The sequence below is a fragment of the Gigantopelta aegis genome, chromosome 13, assembly GCF_016097555.1.
Source record: "Gigantopelta aegis isolate Gae_Host chromosome 13, Gae_host_genome, whole genome shotgun sequence".
Classification (NCBI taxonomy): Eukaryota; Metazoa; Mollusca; class Gastropoda; order Neomphalida; family Peltospiridae; genus Gigantopelta; species Gigantopelta aegis.
The window spans coordinates 1310427-1332408 of NC_054711.1; the positions used below are offsets into that span (position 1 = coordinate 1310427).

Below are 21982 nucleotides of genomic sequence, written 5' to 3' on the forward strand. Positions count from 1 at the left end.
TACTCTGATTCGCCTGGGGATTTAAATGTATTTAAAACACAGGTAACACAGTCACAGCCCAGTACGATGTACATAGTCAATAAATAAATACTCTGATTCGCCTGGGGATTTAAATGTATTTAAAACACAGGTAAGACAGTTACAGCCCAGTACGATGTACAGTCAATAAATAAATACTCTGATTCGCCTGGGGATTTAAATGTATTTAAAACACAGGTAAGACAGTTACAGCCCAGTACGATGTACATAGTCAATAAATAAATACTCTGATTCGCCTGGGGATTTAAATGTATTTAAAACACAGGTAAGACAGTTACAGCCCAGTACGATGTACATAGTCAATAAATAAATACTCTGATTCGCCTGGGGATTTAAATGTATTTAAAACACAGGTAAGACAGTTACAGCCCAGTACGATGTACATAGTCAATAAATAAATACTCTGATTCGCCTGGGGATTTAAATGTATTTAAAACACAGGTAACACAGTTACAGCCCAGTACGATGTACATAGTCAATAAATAAATACTCTGATTCGCCTGGGGAGTTAAATGTATTTAAAACACAGGTAACACAGTTACAGCCCAGTACGATGTACATAGTCAATAAATAAATACTCTGATTCGCCTGGGGATTTAAATGTATTTAAAACACAGGTAACACAGTTACAGCCCAGTAGGATGTACATAGTCAATAAATAAATACTCTGATTCGCCTGGGGATTTAAATGTATTTAAAACACAGGTAAGACAGTTACAGCCCAGTAGGATGTACATAGTCAATAAATAAATACTCTGATTCGCCTGGGGATTTAAATGTATTTAAAACACAGGTAAGACCGTTACAGCCCAGTAGGATGTACATAGTCAATAAATAAATACTCTGATTCGCCTGGGGATTTAAATGTATTTAAAACACAGGTAAGACAGTTACAGCCCAGTACGATGTACATAGTCAATAAATAAATACTCTAATTCGCATGGGGATTTAAATGTATTTAAAACACAGGTAAGACAGTCACAGGCCAGGACGATGTACATAGTCAATAAATAAATACTCTGATTCGCCTGGGGATTTAAATGTATTTAAAACACAGGTAAGACAGTTACAGCCCAGTACGATGTACATAGTCAATAAATAAATACTCTGATTCGCCTGGGGATTTAAATGTATTTAAAACACAGGTAAGACAGTTACAGCCCAGTACGATGTACATAGTCAATAAATAAATACTCTGATTCGCCTGGGGATTTAAATGTATTTAAAACACAGGTAACACAGTTACAGCCCAGTAGGATGTACATAGTCAATAAATAAATACTCTGATTCGCCTGGGGATTTAAATGTATTTAAAACACAGGTAAGACAGTTACAGCCCAGTAGGATGTACATAGTCAATAAATAAATACTCTGATTCGCCTGGGGATTTAAATGTATTTAAAACACAGGTAAGACCGTTACAGCCCAGTAGGATGTACATAGTCAATAAATAAATACTCTGATTCGCCTGGGGATTTAAATGTATTTAAAACACAGGTAAGACAGTTACAGCCCAGTACGATGTACATAGTCAATAAATAAATACTCTAATTCGCCTGGGGATTTAAATGTATTTAAAACACAGGTAAGACAGTCACAGGCCAGGACGATGTACATAGTCAATAAATAAATACTCTGATTCGCCTGGGGATTTAAATGTATTTAAAACACAGGTAAGACAGTTACAGCCCAGTACGATGTACATAGTCAATAAATAAATACTCTGATTCGCCTGGGGATTTAAATGTATTTAAAACACAGGTAAGACAGTTACAGCCCAGTACGATGTACATAGTCAATAAATAAATACTCTGATTCGCCTGGGGATTTAAATGTATTTAAAACACAGGTAAGACACTGACGGATATATTTTGTGAATAAGCGTTCATACTACTAACAAAGCAGCTCACTATATTTAAATGTATTTAAAACACAGGTAAGACAGTTACGGATATATTTAGTGAATAAGCGTTCATACTACTAACAAAGCAGCTCACTATATTTAAATGTATTTAAAACACAGGTAAGACACTTACTGATATATTTAGTGAATAAGCGTTCATACTACTAACAAAGCAGCTCACTATATTTAAATGTATTTAAAACACAGGTAAGACACTTACGGATATATTTAGTGAATAAGCGTTCATACTACTAACAAAGCAGCTCACTATATTTAAAGGGACATTCCTGAGTTTGCTGCCATTTTTAAGATGTTATCGACTAACAGACTTTCTAACGATTACATATCAAACATATTTGTCTACATAAAATATTAGTGGCTGTATATTAAACGTTTTTCTCGTCGTTCTAATATTTGCACTAAATTAAATTTCATTTTATTTCCTAAAACACAAAAAATACATCGGCTATTGGGTGTCAAACTATGGTAAAATGCAAGAAAAGTGTGATGATCATCATCAATATAAAAATTCAACAATTAAATAAAAACACAGTGTAAAGGACTGTGTAAAAGTACAAATATCACAGATAGATATAATTAAAATTTAGAATAATATTCAGTATCTCGTAAAAACTGCAATAAAAGTTCTGGATGGAATCGAAATGATTCCATCACATTTCTTTGTCCAAATATATCTTTTCGAGTTGCTGACAACTGCTTACACTCCACCAAAATGTGTCGCACAGTCAGAAGACACTGGCAGTGCTCACACTGAGGTGGAGGATCTTTCTTCAAGATAAATGAATGGGTTAAGTAAGTGTGACCGATGCGGGTACGACACAAGACTATTTCATCCTTCCTGCACTGTATAGAGGACTGCCACTCTCCCAAGACTGGCTTGATAGCATGAAGCTTGTTCGCAAACTCACCGTCCCAATCACGTTGCCAAGCGGAAAAGATAAATTGGCTGATACAATATTTAAAATCAGTATAAGGTACACCAACCCTGGCTTGAGGCAAATCCAAAGCAGACTTGGCAGCTGAATCTGCCTTCTCATTACCCCTGATGCCAACATGGCTGGGTACCCATCAAAATACAATGTCTTTATTGGCAATAGATAAAAAGACACACTTTCGTATCACCATCCCAATTAAGGGATGGTCCAGCTTCATATTACGTAAAGCTTGAAGACACGAAAGTGAGTCTGTAAAAATAATAGATCTGGATGCTATGGAATCTTTAATTTCTTCCAAGGCTTTAATGACTGCCCAAACTTCAGCACTAAAAATCGATGCTGAGTCAGGCAGTCTCATGGAAATGATAGTGTCTGATGGAAAAACTGTAGCAGAAGCCACAGAATTTCCATCCCGTGATCCATCTGTATACACAGGAATGTAATCACGGTACTTGTCTTGAATTTCCATGAAAAACTGTTTAAAAACAACAGCATCTGTACGATCTTTCTTCAGATGCGCCAGATCAAATACGCTTAATGCGAAGACCAAATGTACGAATAGCATTTAGCCTTGCATCATACAACTTCATATATTTGTTGTCAAACACCGCATCATGAGCTGGATGTGTTGGTAACGATTTAATCTTGGCTGCATACTGCAGAGAAAGCTTGGCACGTCTAGCACCCAAACAAGGTTCGTGTGCATCAACGTACAAGCTCTCTACAGGAGATGTTCTAAGTGCACCAAGACAAAGCCTAAGTCCCTGATTGTGTATAGGATCTAGCATCTGCAAGTAAGACTTGCGTGCCGACCCATACACAATGCATCTATCAAGTTTTGATCTAACTAGAGATCTATACAGACGGAGCATAACCTTTCGGTCTGCTCCCCATTCCGTATTACCAATAACTTTTAAAATAGTCAAAGCTTTTAAGCCCTTCTTTTTAACATATTTAAGATGGGGCACAAAAGATAGCTTCCTGTCAAATATAACCCCCAGAAATTTAGTCTCCTCCACAACTGGAATTGGATTTTTGTCCAAAAACAACTGTGGGTCTAAGTGGAGACCTCTTTTCTGGCAGATATGCATACAAACCGTTTTTGCTTTTGAGAATCGAAAGCCATTGTCAGTTGCCCATTGATGAAGTTTATTCAAACAAAGCTGCAACTTATGTTCAATGATACCCATATTGGACGATCTATAGCAAATCTGAAAATCATCGACATATAACGAGCAATCCACACCAGGTGTTAAACACTGGGTGATGCTGTTAATTTTCACAGAAAATAAAGTTACAGACAGGATACTACCTTGAGGTACACCCATCTCCTGTGGGTGAATGTCGGACAAAGTCGACCCCACCCGGACTTTAAAAGATCTATCTCTTAAAAATTGAGATATAAAAACAGGAAGGCGACCTCTAAGGCCCATGCCATGGAGGTCGTTTAAAATCCCATACTTCCACGTGGTATCGTAAGCCTTCTCCAAATCAAAAAACACTGAAACCAAGTGCTGATTATGGATGAAAGCTTCCCTACAAAACGTTTCAAATCTAACAAGATGATCAACCGTGCTACATCTAGATCTGAACCCACATTGCACGTTAGTAAGCAATTTGTGAGATTCAAGATACCAGACAAGTCGACGATTGATCATGATTTCCATGGTTTTACAAATGCAACTTGTCAAAGCGATAGGGCGATAACTAGTAGGATTGGTTGGATCCTTACCAGGCTTGGGAACAGGAATGATAATAGCTTTCCTCCAATCAGAAGGAAAGTCTCCAGAAATCCAGATGTTATTAAAAATATTCAAAAGAACCATCAAAGATGATTCAGGTAAATGTTTTAATAACTGATAATGAATTTCATCTGGTCCTACTGAAGTATCATGGGCTCTACGAAGAGCATCCTGCAATTCCTCCATAGAGAAACGCCTGTTGTACACTTCAGCATTTTCAGATGAAAAATTAATGGACTGCTTTTCAGCTTTAGTTCTGACAGATGTAAAAGCATCTGTACTGAAAGCGGAAGATGAATTATGAGAAAAGTTGTCTGCCAATGCATTGGCAATGTCACGATGAGACGTGACATCCGTGTCATTGACAGACAAATGATGAACTGTATTACTGGATTCTTTACCTTTGATTTTACGGATCCTATTCCAGACAGATTTCACCGATGTTTGTGAATTCAACTTAGAGACAAAAGTTCTCCAAGATGTTTTCTTACTCTGTCTAATCTCTCTACGAGCCTTAGCCCTAGCAATACGAAATGCATCCAGGTTGTCTGCTGTAGGTTCACGTTTGAACCGCTCAAGCAACCTGTTTCGCTCTTTGAATGCATCTTTGCACGTATCATTAAACCATGGTTTATTGAAACGCTTTGGCACTGCCGAAGTCTTAGGAATAGTTTCATCTGCAATGTCCTTCAAGATGGAAGTGAACAAAGACATGGGATCATCAGCATCAGTAATGGTAAATTGTTGCAGACGAGTGCTGCACAGATGCTGAAACTGACCCCAATTTGCCTTCGCCAACTTCCACCTTTGAACCCTTTCAAGTGATGGTGGTCCATCATTCTCCAAAATAATGGGAAAGTGGTCACTACCACAACGGTCTGAACCAACTTTCCAGGAGAAATCAAGAAAAAGTGATGGACTACAAAGAGTTAAATCTATGGAAGTGAAAGATCCACTTGCAGAAGAAAATATGTACGACTTTTATCAATAAATAAAAGTAAGTCGTTTTTGAGAATTAAGTCTTCCAATTGTTTACCTCTAATATTAATATCCTCGCATCCCCACAAAGTGTGGTGACCATTAAAATCTCCCATAACAATGAAAGGAGTAGGGAGCTGGTCAAGAAGACCTTGAAGATCCCTCGGATTAAAATTAAAATGATTACGAGGTGGCAAGTAAACTGAACACAGAGTTATAGTTTTATGAGCTGTGACCTTTACAGCCACAGCTTGTAAATTGGTAGTCAGTGTTACTGAACTCTGAGGAATGTTTTCATTAACAAGAATGGAAACACCCCCAGATGCTCTATTTTCAGTTTCTTGAAATTTATGATAGAGGTTAAATCCTCTCATGGTAATATGATCAGTGTCCTTCAAGAACGTTTCCTGAAGACTCACTGCAAGAGGATTATGTTTTTGAATTAAAAGACTTAATTCATCAAAATTGGGCCTAAGCCCACGGCAGTTCCACTGAATGACTGAATTAGTCATTGGGGGAAAGTATGGGAATTATCTTCGACTTTGCTGGCGGCTTTTTTGACTGGTGATATGAAATATCCATATCATCATCTTCCAAATCAGCTAAAGTTTCATAACTATTGCTGATTGGGACGAGACGTTGTTCGGCCTTCTTGAGTCGGCCTGAACAGCTATCAGAACCATGTTTAGTCGAAGTAGAATTCGATTTTTTTGTTGGATTGTTTTTATTCACAGAGTCCTTGGGTGGAGAAACAGTTGTTTGTTTTTGTACTGCTTTTTGAACTTGTCTTTCTGCCTTCTCAATGTCAGAGATCTTTTTGTATTTGGTGTCATCAGGGTGCCAAGTTAGCTCTGTGTTAACGGACACACTTTTAGTGGCAACTTTTGGAGCAGCAGCAGCTGCTGCGTATGAATTGTTTACCACCGTAGGTGTTGCCGACTCCACTTGCTTTCTGGCCTCATTAAATGACAACCTATTTTGTACTCTGACCTGTTGAACCCGTTTTTCCAATTGCCACCGTGGACACTCCCGCGAGTACGCACAGTGATTTCCCTTGCAATTGGCACAAACAATATCTTTGGTGCAGGACTTGCTTTCATGATCGAAAAGACCGCAACGTGCACATGTAATCTTGCCACGACATGTGTTCTGTCCATGACCAAATCTCTGGCATTTGAAACAACGCAAGGGATTTGGAATGAAGGGTTCAACTGAAATGTAAAGGTAACCTGCTTTAATAGATGTAGGAAGGGTAGGGACATTAAATGTTAAGACAAAGGTATTCACAAATTTCATCCTCACTGGTACCTTCCAGGTCTTTACACCTAATCACTCCCTTTGATGAATTCAGGGAGGAATATGGAGTCACGTTAACAGGTACATTACAAAAGACCTTTGACTTAAGAAGACATGTCGAATGTTTTTCAGTAGAACATTCGACCAACAATCCATTTCTAATCTTTTTAACTGATTTCGGCTCACCAGCCAAGCCAACAATTGCCTTTTGAATGGCAAAAGGGGACAATTTGTTCAAGGCCCTATCTTCAGTAGAACTGATGACAAGGTACCTTGGCCAATGTTGTGAAGAAACTACTTTATATTTCTTCACACTTTTCTGTGATATTCTGGACTCCTCGTCGGAAGACAAGAAGTCCGAAACTTCGGTGTGGACCCTTTTCAGGGTCCCATCCAAGGATGTATTTTTATTTTTGGAAGACATAATTTAATTTTAAAATTCATCAACCATGCCCCCCACCCACCACCGAGTCCAACAAGGGAACATGCTGCTGCGGATAACCTCCAGTCAGTCATGCCAGGGATACATGGTTGATATACTCAGGTAATATGCTAGAAATCACCCAATTGACCCTAGCCACCGCCCCAAGAGCAACATATACAAATGGTATATAACAAGGTTTGTTCTTGACAAAATTAAACAAAACAGGGTTGATAACTCTTGAGCTTGGCGAGACCAGCCGATTGATCAGGTCGGGCCTTCCTGACCTCCCGTCTACATGAACTCCGGGCCAAAGTGATGTATTGTCAATGACAATATACTCAGTTGCAGACATTAACCACGACTCAACCACCAGGATCCCATCATCCACTTTACGGGTCGCACCTCACGACAAACAAGGCGCCTCATACAAGGAGTTGTGCATTTATTGGCCATTCTATAAAAGAATGTTCACCCCTGCACCACGATGAGGTTAATGCACAGGCAGGGGTAAGACGACCAGAAACACATAGAATGTATAGACACTGATATTCTAAACAAGAAAATATATTTAATATGTAGGTTTAATCGTAGAAATATTATATTAGTTGGAAACATTTTACAATGCAGCAAACTCAGGAATGTTCCTTTAAGTGTTTGGTCTTGAAAGTAATATTTAGGGATATCCATGGTTCTTGCTTTGTAGAAAATATTACAGTGAAAGAGGCAGTAATATCACCAACGACAGTCTTTAACCAGTACCTTTTGTAGAGATAAATAACATTATAATTGTTTTCAGGAAACGAGATTATCCACCAGGTAACAAGTCGGGCGGTTTACGAACTGCGGATTGATTTGGACGATTTTGAAGGCAACACGCGCTATGCGATGTACTCTCCGTTTTCATTGGCTAGCGAGGTGGAGAACTACACTCTTCACGTTGGATCTTACAGCGGAGATGCAGGTTGGTATAGCAACAGCCAAAATGTGCTAAAGGAATTTTCCCCTCAGATTATTTTTCGAGCAATATTTCAATAAAATACTTACTGTTCCTTTCAAATATGGACTATACTTCTGATCAAAATATTAGATCTTCGTCACTGAAAAAGAAATCAATCCAATATTTGCATAAGCCACAAACTGGGTTTCGACCTCGGTGGTGCAGTGGTTAAACCATCGGACTACAGGCTGGTAGGTACAGTGTTCGCAGCGCAATACCGGCTCCAACCCAGAGCTAGTTCTTAAGGGCTCAATGGGTAGGTGTTAGGCCATTACACTCTCTTGTCTCTCACTAACCACTAACCAACTCACAACTAACCCACTGTCCTAGACAGACAGCCCAGATAGCTGAGGTGTGTGCCCAGGACAGCGTGCTTGAACCTTAATTGGATATAAGCACGAAAATGAGTTGAAATGAAATGAAATGGATTTTCTGGGCTTTTTAACTTCGGATGAGGTAGTGCTAACCACACATTCTACCCTAAGTCCTAATCTGGCGTGTTCTCGATAACTCGTCTCGTAAAAAGTACACAAATGTACCCACAGCTGATGCAAACTTTAGAGTACACATCAAAAACACCGAAATATGTGACATACTATGAACTAAACTCTAACAAAAGGACTGGAATATGTTATGTATATTGATAAGCATCAGCTGTACTCTAAGAAAAGGACTGGAATATGTTATGTATATTGATAAACATCAGCTGTACTCCAGCAAAAGGACTGGAATATGTTATATATGTTGATAAGCATCAGCTGTACTCTAACAAAGGGACTGGAATATGTTATTTATATTGAAAAACACCAGCTATACTCTAAGAAAAGGACTGGAATATGTTATGCATATTGATAAGCACCAGATGTACTCCAACAAAAGGACTGGAATATGTTATGTATGTTGACAAACATCAGCTGTACTCCAACAAAAGGACTGGAATATGTTATGTATATTGATAAGCATCAGCTGTATTCCAACAAAAGGACTGGAATATGTTATGTATATTGATAAGCATCAGCTGTTCTCCAACAAAAGGACTGGAATGAAGTAAAAGTAAAGTTTGCTTTATTTAACGACACCACCAAAGCACATTGATTTTTTTATCCTATTATGGGACGTCAAACGTATGGTCATTCTGACACTGCTTTTAGAGGAAACCCGCTGTCGTCATATAGGCTACTCTTTTACGATTTGGCAGCAAGGGATCTTTTATTTGCGCTTCTGATAGGCAGGATAGCACAAACCATAGCCTTTGTTGAACCAGTTATGGATCACTGGACGGTGCAAGTGGTTTACACCTACCCATTTAGCCTTGTGGAGCACTCACTCAGGGTTTGGAGTTAGTATAAGAATACACATTGCTGATCACTAACCAGACTCTACTTGAGGACCGACATGTAATATACTGCTGTTCATCAATTATTCTATCAGGATTAACCAGACTCTACTTGAGGACCGACATGTAATATACTGCTGTTCATCAATTATTCTATCAGGATTAACCAGACTCTACTTGAGGACCGACATGTAATATACTGCTGTTCATCAATTATTCTATCAGGATTGGGACGTATGCACCAATCTTCGAGACAAAACGTTGCAACAGAAACGAAGAGAAAAGGAAAAGAAACACAGTAGAGAAATGTCGAGTAAATAAACCTTAGAATGAATACTTGACGTCATTCCAGCGCAAAAATTATATTGGCTATTGCGCGTCAGACAACGATATATGACCATCAATACGCCATCAGCTATTGGTTGTTAAACAAAGGTGTATGACCGTCAATATCAACACAGCATCGGCTATTGGTTGTCAGACAAAGGTGTATGACCGTCAATATAAACACAACATCGGCTATTGCGCGTCAGACAACGATATATGACCATCAATACGCCATCAGCTATTGGTTGTCAAACAAAGGTGTATGACCGTCAATATCAACACAACATCGGCTATTGGTTGTCAAACAAAGGTGTATGACCGTCAATATCAACACAACATCGGCTATTGTGCGTCAGACAACGATATATGACCATCAATACGCCATCAGCTATTGGTTGTCAAACAAAGGTGTATGACCGTCAATATCAACACAACATCGGCTATTGGTTGTCAGACAAAGGTGTATGACCGTCAATATCAACACAACATCGGCTACTGGTTGTCAGACAAAGATGTATATGACGATAACTATCAATACAAAACCACATCGGCTATTCTATGTCAGCCAAAAATATATGTCAATCAATGTCAATACAAAAACCCACATCGACTATTGCGTAACAGATAAATAAATATGTTGATGAATGTCAGTACCAAAACACATCGGCTATTGAGTGTGACAAAGATATATGGTGACCAATGTCAATAGAAACATTTTAAAATTATTAACAAAAACACGTAACAAGATGTGAAAGGGTCACATTCAATAAAAATGCTATGACAATATCAGCCGAAGATAGCAACAATAAACCTTCTAGAAACTCAAATCAAAGGTCAGACCACGGAAACAGTGTAAGAAGCTGTGGTAAATATAGTATCCGAACTATCAACACAAAAAAGCCTCACGAAAAACTGTAAATATTATTACAGATAATATTTTAAAACGTTTACGACATACAGAAGATTGTGCTGTGGGAATAACATTATACTGAATAGCATCTCACCGAGTCAATGTCACATTAAATACGACGACGTCTGCCGTTGGTCAGGTGAGTGAGAGGGCCTATCTTAAAATGTTGCTTCATCTGGCCAGTACATCCTGTAATTTAATACGAATTGTATTATACCAGTATCAGTGTATCAATTACTACTGAGCTTGGAACGTTTGAGGTCCTACAACAGGATGACAATGTTTGTGCGAAACTAGGCCAGGGTCGTATCGCTGAACAATGCAGAGTAGAATGGGCAATTGGCAAAATAGTGGTCGAGATTCTATGAATCTCTCTTTCTAGTGTCTCGTCTATAGGAGGACAACCAGATATCACACTAAACAACATACCTGCTACACTTGGCAGGTTAATGCAATATATTACTGATTTTCCCTTTTCAAGGCGACTCAATTATCTGGTTTAAAGACGTTCCCTTCAGTGCTAAAGATGTCGACATGGACTCGTATCCTGGAAGTAGCTGTGCCGAACTGTACCACGGAGCGTGGTGGTATTCATCGTGTCATAAAGCCAACCTAAACTGATGGTGTAAAATTGCCAGTTTGTGCCGATTCTTTTTACCTTTTGATTTCATCATTGTCACGACCAATTATAGCTTCTAGTATTTTAATACCATTGTCATTTTCTGACAACTGGCAATGCAATGATTTTGTTGTCGCATGATCTTTGACAACCGTTTTCAACACTGACATCTCTGCTTTCAGCTCAGTCACTGCAGTTTGGCTTTCCTCTACTTTTCTGTTTAAGTGCTGAATCCTGACCTCTTTGGTACAGACAGAAACATTTGTGGTATGTGAAGTAATCTGAGATGTGTCAGTACAGGATTCAGAAATGTTGTCAGATGACGTATCATCCATTGTTGGTGACTCACAAAACTAGCCAACAGAAATGTTGTCAGATGACGTATCATCCAGATGTGGGTGACTCACAAAACTAGCCAACAGAAATGTTGTCAGATGACGTATCATCCAATTGTGGGTGACTCACAAAACTAGCCAACAGAAATATTGTCAGATGACGTATCATCCAGTTGTGGGTGACTTACAAAACTATCCAACAGAAATGTTGTCAGATGACGTATCATCCAATTGTGGGTGACTCACAAAACTAACCAACAGAAATGTTTCAAAAGCTATTTTTCCATCACCTCTTCCCCATCAACGTTGGTTTTCTTCATATCATCACATGTTCTTTTAAAACAAATTCTCAGTTTATCTACAGATATAGGAAACTCATGAAGTATGTGCATCTACTCCAACAACTTAACGTACAATATACTTTCATTTCACCTAAACGACTCCAATTGTATTACTAAGCCGTTTCTAATTTCCTTTCCTGCCTCTTTCGGTTTTATAGCTCTTTCTCGGAATAGTTCCAGTGTATCATCTGCAAATTCGGGACGTCCAATATCTGTTTTTTTGTAGATGGAGTCCAATGATACGCAAATCAAGTCTGCTGTCCAAAAATGTTGAAATCACAACCTCATTCTCGTCTATTAATTGCAGTGACAAGTCCTTTAAATTTAGTTTGTGAATGAAACTCTGGCAGAAACTTCCTCATAGAAACCTCTAATTCTTCCCAGTTGTTTCATCCTTCATTTCGTAATAAGTTACATTGAAGCAGAAGTCGGTTGTATATAGTAACGACATGTAAGTCTGGACGATATCCCCGGTCAGAGGCGCTGAATACCTGATCCAGCTGATATAACTGATCATTCACTGAATGAAAAAGAAGGAAATGTGAGGATATTGCTCCTTGTCAGAATGACAAACAGGTAGAGACGTTAATAGCAAGATGAATTTATTTTACACTTACTGGTGATAAAGTAAACTTTATTGGAGACTAAGTTCATTAAAATTGATAATTTGTACAAAAATAAGAAACAAAATTCTCCTGGACTTGAATAACCTGCCCATTAAGGGGACTAGTTCCCTTTATGCATTAAACCCATAAATCATAAATTAAGGCACCATTAATATGTACAATACCTCAATTTTCTCATAGTAATAGTTTAATTTGTCATAGCAAAAATAAATGTTAATTCAATTATATACATATTATATGTAGTTTGAAATACGCGTATAGCAGCTAAACAAGCATACTAGCAACTAGGTAAAAAATATAAAGTACCTAGTATGAAATAATAAAAATTTGGGCATAATAGTTCCGGATCCGGGCAACCTCCCACTGAGGTCTAAGACCCTATAAGCATTGACCCTCACGAAATCCTCTGAGGCACAAAGATAACTGTTAATGTATGCAATGTTTTGCACTTTGTGGAGACAAACGTATTAACTTTTAAAAAAAGAGTTTGAGCATTCCGGTCCCGGCCACGGACAACCTGCCTGGTGTATGTGTGTGTGTGTGTGTGGGGGGGGGGGGGGGGGGGCTAGTGTCCCATATGCAATTAACCCCCATCCCCAATAAGGCACAATGACAACTGTCAATGTACGCAATGCCTTGCCCTTCCCATTTAATTATAACATGATTTATTATGAATATTAAAACTAAAATATGAAAAATAAAACCATAATTACTATATATAAATATTCATATTTAATCGATTAAATTAGCAGTCTGAAGCGAATATAAGTAAAAACATGTGTTTAGTAGGGTAAATCCGGTAATGAAATAACCAAAATACAATTAAATAAATCATTAAAAAAATCAATAAATAATCATATATATATATATATATATATATATATATATATATATATATATATATATATATATATATATATATATATATATGGTTCCAATCGACTACTTATATACAAAGAAAATAAACATAGCATTAATATCTAATACCATAAAAGAACTAATTACTTTTTTTTAAGCAGAAATCGTCATAATAAAACATATTGTTATTAATGCCAAATTCTTGGATCGGCCATCGATTTTGTCGAAGAAAAATGCATTTTACAAATATTAAAATTACAAAACCAACAAAAACATAATAAATATTAATATATCCTCTAAAAGAAGTGGAAATGAATATTCGCTCTACTTACGTAAATAACAACCGATCGCTGTTTGAGAACACCCCACCTAGTCCGGCATGGGATCAGTCATTTTGTTAACCTTTGGCCTTCTGGTAAAAAAGCTGAATAAGGAGTCTGCTGAATGTTTGAGGCGAGCACATGATGATATTAATAGTACCATCAAATTCACAAATGAATTCCCTCTTTGAAAATGTCCGGCACCGTATGTTTTTTTTTTTTTTTTTTTTTTTTTTAGCAAAGTTGGTTAATTATAGCGCAAATATGTAGTCACAGAGAAAATAAAAAGAGCAGGCCATATATGGTTCGAAAGGTCATACACTGGCGATTCACATGCTATCAACAGAATTGTTTTATGACGTATCGACCGGACTCGGTGGTGCAGTGGTTAAGCCATCGACCGGACTCGGTGGTGCAGTGGTTAGGCCATCGAACTACATGCTGGTAGGTACAGGGTTTGCTTCTCTGTACCGGCTCCAAGCCAGAGCGAGTTCTTAAGGGCTCAATGGGTAGGTGTAAGGTCACTGCACCCTCTTCTTTCCCACTCATTTGGGTTATTTCTCGCTCCAGCCAGTGCACCACGACTGGTATATCAAAGGCTGTGGTATGTGGTATCCTGTCTATGGGATGGTGCATATAAAAGATCACTTGCTGCTAATCGAAAAGAGTAGTCCATGAAGTGGCGACAGCTGGTTTCCTCTCTCAATATCTATGTTGTTCTTAAACATATGTCTGACGCCATGTGACCTTAAATAAAATGAGTTGAGTGCGTCGTTAAATAAACATTTCTTTCTTTCTTTCTTCTTTCTCACTAACCACTAACAGTTAACAACTAGCCCACTACCCTGGGCAAACAACCCAGATACCTGAGGTGTGTACTCAGGACAGCGTGCTTGAAACTTGATATAAGCACGAAAATAAAGTTGAAACAAACAAACTATATGACGTATCGCTGATCTGAGCAAGGGGATTTTCTAACGCGTATGCGCAGAACAAGCCGCGAAAAACGACGCAACCAAAGACAATAGCGATAATTTACCGCTAATTAGTGTTTACAAAATATACATTTAAACAGTCGTATTAAAGACATTTTTTTTTTAATACACCACATTAAAGAGCAAAGGACATACTTTTGCCTGTTATTTCTTTTGTAATTTATGGATGATTTAAAAACATATTTTGGACCTGTAAAACCAGGTGATAATTGCCGTTTTTGCAGCATTCCAGGCGTATCAGCTAGTGCTGCTGATATCTATCTATTGGTAGTCATCTACGACTCTTTGAAGACGGCATTGATGAAAATAACACAAATTGTCCTTTGATAGTCATCTACGACTCTTTCAAGAGGACATTGATGAAAATAACACAAATTGTCCATTGATAGGACATTGCTGAAAATAACACAAATTGTCCTTTGATAGTCATCTACGACTCTTTCAAGAGGCCATTGCTGAAAATAACACAAATTGTCCTTTGATAGTCATCTACGACTCTTTGAAGACGGCATTGATGAAAATAACACAAATTGTCCATTGATAGGACATTGATGAAAATAACACAAATTATCCATTGATAGGACATTGATGAAAATAACACAAATTGTCCTTTGATAGGACATTGATGAAAATATCACAAATTGTCCTTTGATAGTCATCTACGACTCTTTCAAGAGGACATTAATGACACAAATTCTCCTTTGATAGGACATTGATGAAAATAACACAAATTGTCCTTGGACATTGATGAAAATATCACAAATTGTCCTTTGATAGTCATCTACGACTCTTTCAAGAGGCCATTGATGAAAATAACACAAAGTGTCCTTTGATAGTCATCTACGACTCTTTGAAGACGGCATTGATGAAAATAACACAAATTGTTCATTGATAGGACATTGATGAAAATAACACAAATTGTCCTTTGATAGGACATTGATGAAAATATCACAAATTGTCCTTTGATAGTCATCTACGACTCTTTCAAGAGGACATTAATGACACAAATTCTCCTTTGATAGGACATTGATGAAAATAACACAAATTGTCCTTTGATAGGACATTGATGAAAATATCACAAATTGTCCTTTGATAGTCATCTACGACTCTTTCAAGAGGCCATTGCTGAAAATAACACAAATTGTCCTTTGATAGTCATCTACGACTCTTTGAAGACGGCATTGATGAAAATAACACAAATTGTCCATTGATAGGACATTGATGAAAATAACACAAATTGTCCTTTGATAGGACATTGATGAAAATATCACAAATTGTCCTTTGATAGTCATCTACGACTCTTTCAAGAGGACATTACTGACACAAATTCTCCTTTGATAGGACATTGATGAAAATAACACAAATTGTCCTTTGATAGGACATTGATGAAAATATCACAAATTGTCCTTTGATAGTCATCTACGACTCTTTGAAGACGGCATTGATGAAAATAACACAGATTATCCATTGATAGGACATTGATGAAAATAACACAAATTGTCCTTTGATAGGACATTGCTGAAAATAACACAAATTGTCCTTTGATAGTCATCTACGACTCTTTGAAGACGGCATTGATGAAAATAACACAAATTGTCCATTGATAGGACATTGATGAAAATAACACAAATTGTCCTTTGATAGGACATTGATGAAAATATCACAAATTGTCCTTTGATAGTCATCTACGACTCTTTCAAGAGGACATTAATGACACAAATTCTCCTATCATAGGACATTGATGAAAATAACACAAATTGTCCTTTGATAGGACATTGATGAAAATATCACAAATTGTCCTTTGATAGTCATCTACGACTCTTTCAAGAGGTCATTGATGAAAATAACACAAATTCCACTTTGATAATATTCTACGATTCTTTGAAGAGGACATCGATGAAAATAACACAAATTCTTCTTTGGTAGTTTATACGACTCTTTAATTCGACGAAAGTAAGACCAGTGCTACTTCAATACGTGTATTGATATCATGCCACTTCTTTGAAAGAAAACTGAAATAAAAATATGACTAATTTCCCTGTAACAATATGTTCTTTGTACTGATGTTTGTATACCATGTCACTTTTTTTAAGAGACCTGGAATGAAAATAAGATTAATTTCCCTTGGCAATGGATGTGTGTTTATGTTCGTAAATAATGGCGCTGCAGATAAACAATATTTGACAATCTTCTTTGTGTGCTTGTGGTTGTGTATTATGCTGATGTTTTCTTTGAAGAGAATTGGAATGAAAATAAGACCAGTCATTCGTTGACAATTTTTTTTTTTTTTAAGAAAACAGACGGAAATTAAGGCCAATTCTTGCATGAAGATTTTTTTGTATTTAATATTAGTATTTGGTAAATGTATCATAGCTCTGAAGGAAATATGATCTAACATGAAATACGCCTTTTGCTTTCCCTTCTTTATTGTCCACAGAAATGAAAGCAAAAACAAGATTGGGTACATTGAAGCATTGATTTATCTATTATATACTGACGCACAATGAAAACGCAAAACAGATATTTTTCAATATTTTGTTGTGATTAATGAAAAATATATTTATTGGACTAAAAAATAACAATTTATGAGAGGAAGCCATTGATTGGTACTTTTGTCTGGGTTTTAATCCTGGTTTTGTTCTCGTTACACATACAATAGCAGAAACATACAAAATGGTGTGAAATGCGTTAACTACATGCTTAATCATGCTGAGGTCTCACTACACAGATGTCATCTGCCATTGAAACCCATGTTAAACTGCCCAACTTCAAGCGAAGATTTCCCATAGAATGGGTTCTCGTTGGCACTAACAACATACACCATTGCAAACATACATTATATAAGCATTTATTTTCACTCCAAAATTGAGAACATTTCCGTCTCAGTTTTTTGCTATATGACCGCATCTGGCTGTAGTACCGGTCCGAACAGGTCGTTCATTACCCGATTCACTCCGGCTGTCACTTGCGCTATATACCCATGTCCCAAAAGGTCGATGCACAATATTAGAAAATAACATGGGCAAAATACAGCCAGAAGGCTTACCATTAAACATACATGTTGTTTTAATTCTTCACCATTTCCTAGAAGTGAATATGTGAACCATAACAGGTGTCCCAATTAGGAACTATAGTGGATCGTGATCAATGAACTGTCACCCGGAAGTGATCTGTGTAGTGAGACCTGAATGCAATGCACGTGAAATGCCAGGATGTGGACACATAAAAGTCACGTAACGGTGTCATATTCCTCGTCACATTAAGAATGCCACGACTCAGAGAAGAACAAAGGGAGCGAGCGTTGGGCATGGTTCAAGTGGGGACTTCGCAAAGCCAAGTTGCTAGGACCTTCTGAGTCCATCCATCAACTATTGGACGACTTGTTGAACGTCATCAACAGACCGGGAGTGTCCGTGATCGACCTCGACCTGGTCAACGTCCCGTTACGACCCCACGCTAAGATCGGCAGATTCGACGACACCACCTCCGTGACCGGTTCAGAACTGCGACGATGACAGCAAGCAACACGATAGGACGTCATGGAAGGCATATACATCCGATGACGGTCATCCGTCGACTCAGAACGGCTGGACTCAGATGCAGACGCCCGTACAGCGGTAACATCATGACACCGCGACATCGTGCTGCGAGACTACAGTTTGCTCTCCAGAATGGTAATCATCCACCAGCCTTTTACCGGAGCATTGTTTTCTCAGATGAGTTCCGTTTATCTGTCTCCTTTGCCGATGGCAGAGCACGTGTGTACAGAAGACTCCATGAACGGTACGCTGACGGGTATGTGAGGGAACGTGATCGGTTTGGCGGCGGTTGTCTGATGGTATGGTGGGAAATCAACTGTGATTTCAGGAATTATCTCATCATTGTCCACGATGCCCTTACAGCCCAGCGTTATGTTGACGTTATTCTAAGACCAGTTCTCCAGCCACTTTTGCGCCGTCATCGAAGACCAGGAGGTCTCCTTCTGTTTCAACTAGACAATGCCCGTCCACATACTGCAACAATTACCCAGGCATTCCTGCAACAAGCCGGTATCACCGTTATGAACTGGCCCGCCGTTTCACCGGATTTGAACCCAATTGAACATATGTGGATGATGAGTTAGGACGTCGTGTACGTCACCGCCAGCCACCACCGCGTAACAAGCACAAGCGTTGCAGGAAGAGTGTAGGAACATGTATGTGGCTTATGTGAGATGTTTGTGCCAATCCTTTCCCCGTCGTCTTCACGCATGGTCACGGGCCAATGGTGAACACACCAGATACTGACCTTGATATGGGAGGGGTGGGTTGAACTTTTCCATTACGAATGCAACTCGATTACTGATGATAACTGGTCATGTTTCCATGTGAATGTATCTCATGAATACCAGTCATTAATGTCATATTACATTATGCACCAATTCATTAATAGTTTGTCGTTATTTGCAATGAAAAGTTGTTTTTGCGTTTTCATTGTGTTTCAGTATATATTGTGCATTATTTTAATACCGTATGTAATTTACAAATGATATACATGCAATTACTCTAATGTAGGCACATAGTTGTATGATATAAAACATAACTTCTTGTAATATGGTCAGTTACAAACCAAACTTTGAAAAACTTAAGTACAAAACAACAACAACAACAATTTTTTTATTTTATATAAAAGCACATCCAGACCCACTAAAATCCAAAGATAAAACCCACCAAAGATAATCATGATGAAAACAAGATCATTCTGGGGACCAGAAAGGAGAGAAAAGAAGTAAATAAATAAAGAAGACACGGGATAGTTTTCTGTTTTCCCTCTCAGCAGTTTGATGGTAAATAAAACACACACAAAAAGTAACATGAAATACGTCTTCGGTTTTACCCTTTGAACTGTTTTGTTCCAACCTGTGCACTACAACTGGTCAAATGGCGTGGTATGTGCTATCCTGTCTGTGGGGAAAGTGCTTAGTAAAGATCCAGTGCACTACAACTGGTCAAACGGCGTGACGTGTGTTATCCTGTCTATGGGGAAAGTGCTTAGTAAAGATCCAGTGCACTACAACTGGTCAAACGGCGTAACGTGTGTTATTCTGTCTGTGGGGAAAGTGCTTAGTAAAGATCCCTTGCTGCATTACGAACAATGTAGCGGGTTTTGTCTGGTGACTACTTGTGTACATTACCAAATGTTTGACATCTATTAGCCGATGATTGATTAATCAGTGTGCTTTAGTTGTGTCATTAAACAACAGAAAGACTTCCTTAGAATGCTATAGCTAATACTAACAATGCATGTGTACACACTAAACAATAAACCCGTTAACAAAAGAACGATCAATATTAATTATTTTCTCTTTTCAAGGCAATTCCTTAGGTTGGATTAATGGTGTACCATTCAGCACTAAGGACATGGATCTGGATTCGAATGAGCACGGTAGCTGTGCCGTGATATATCACGGAGCCTGGTGGTACACGGCATGCCATTCAGTAAACCTAAATGGTCGGTACCTCGGAGGTCTTACTAAGGAATTTGCCACGGGAGTTGTGTGGATGAACTGGAAAGGATATTATTACTCGTTGAAGAGAACTGAAATGAAAATAAGACTAATATCGCCATGACATTCTTGTTTGTGTAATTTACGTAGTATTTATATAAGATGCTACTTTCTTTGAGGGTAAATCAGGTAACGCTAAGACCAATTCCACCATGACATTCTTGTTTGTGTAATTTACGTAGTATTTATATAAGATGCTACTTTCTTTGAGGGTAAATCAGGTAACACTAAGACCAATTCCACCATGACATTCTTGTTTGTGTAATTTACTTAGTATTTATATAAGATGCTACTTTCTTTGAGGGTAAATCAGGTAACGCTAAGACCAATTCCACCATGACATTCTTGTTTGTGTAATTTACGTAGTATTTATATAAGATGCTATTTTCTTTGAGGGTAAATCAGGTAACGCTAAGACCAATTCCACCATGACATTCTTGTTTGTGTAATTTACGTAGTATTTATATAAGATGCTACTTTCTTTGAGGGTAAATCAGGTAACGCTAAGACCAATTCCACCATGACATTCTTGTTTGTGTAATTTACGTAGTATTTATATAAGATGCTATTTTCTTTGATGGTAAATCAGGTAACGCTAAGACCATCCCCATTATTTGTGTAATAGAGTTTGTGTATTATGATACTTTCTGTGAAGAGAACTGAAATGAAACGAAGACCAGTTCACCCATTACAATCGCTTTTGTGTAACAGAGTTTGTGTATTATGATATTTTCTATGAAGAGAATTCAAATGAAACTAAAACCAATTCATCCATGACAATCGACTTTGTGTAATATCGTTTGTGTATTATGATACTTTGTTTGAAGAGAACTGAAATGAAATTTACACCAATTCTACCATTACAATTGTTTGTGTTCGTTCGTGATACTTTCTTTGAATAGAACTGAAATGAAATTTAGACCAATTCTACCATGACAATTTTCATTGTGTCATAGTGTGTGTTTATGATGATATCTTCTATCAAGAGAACTGAAATGAAATTTATACTAATTCCCCTAGTGATTGTTTGTCATGATACTTTCTTTGAGCAGAAATCAGGTAAAATTAAGACCAATTGTACCATAACAATCTTTTGTAGGTAATAATGTCAGTATGTGTTTGTGTATTATGATACTTTCTGTGCAGGGAACTGAAATGGAATTTAGGCCAATCCTACCATGACCTTGTTTTTGGGTGGGTTGTTGGGGTGGGGGGGGGGGGTGTTTTTTTCGTTATTCATGTAGTACATTTATATAATGCTACTTGGCTTAAGGAGGGATCAGACGAAATTATTTTTAATTCGTACTTGCTAATCTTCTTTGTGTAATTGTGTTTATTCGAGGGGAAATCAGGTAAAGATAAGGGCAACCCCCCTTATTTGTGTAATAGCGTTTATGTATTATGATACTTTCTATGAAGGAAACTGAAATGAAAT

The 21982-nt window shown here is 37.7% G+C and overlaps 1 protein-coding gene across 2 annotated transcripts in view; it reads left to right on the plus strand.

Annotated features, from left to right (window-relative positions):
- Positions 1-21410, plus strand: part of LOC121387799 (ficolin-2-like) — a 39949-nt gene extending 18539 nt beyond the window's left edge. For both annotated transcript variants that reach the window (XM_041519004.1, XM_041519005.1), the window contains exons 4-5: positions 8135-8299; positions 20355-21410. In XM_041519004.1, the coding sequence (XP_041374938.1) occupies positions 8135-8299; positions 20355-20611 (422 nt within the window). In that variant the 3' untranslated portion in view covers positions 20612-21410. The remainder of the gene's footprint in view (positions 1-8134; positions 8300-20354) is intronic.
- Positions 21411-21982: the final 572 nt, after the last annotated feature.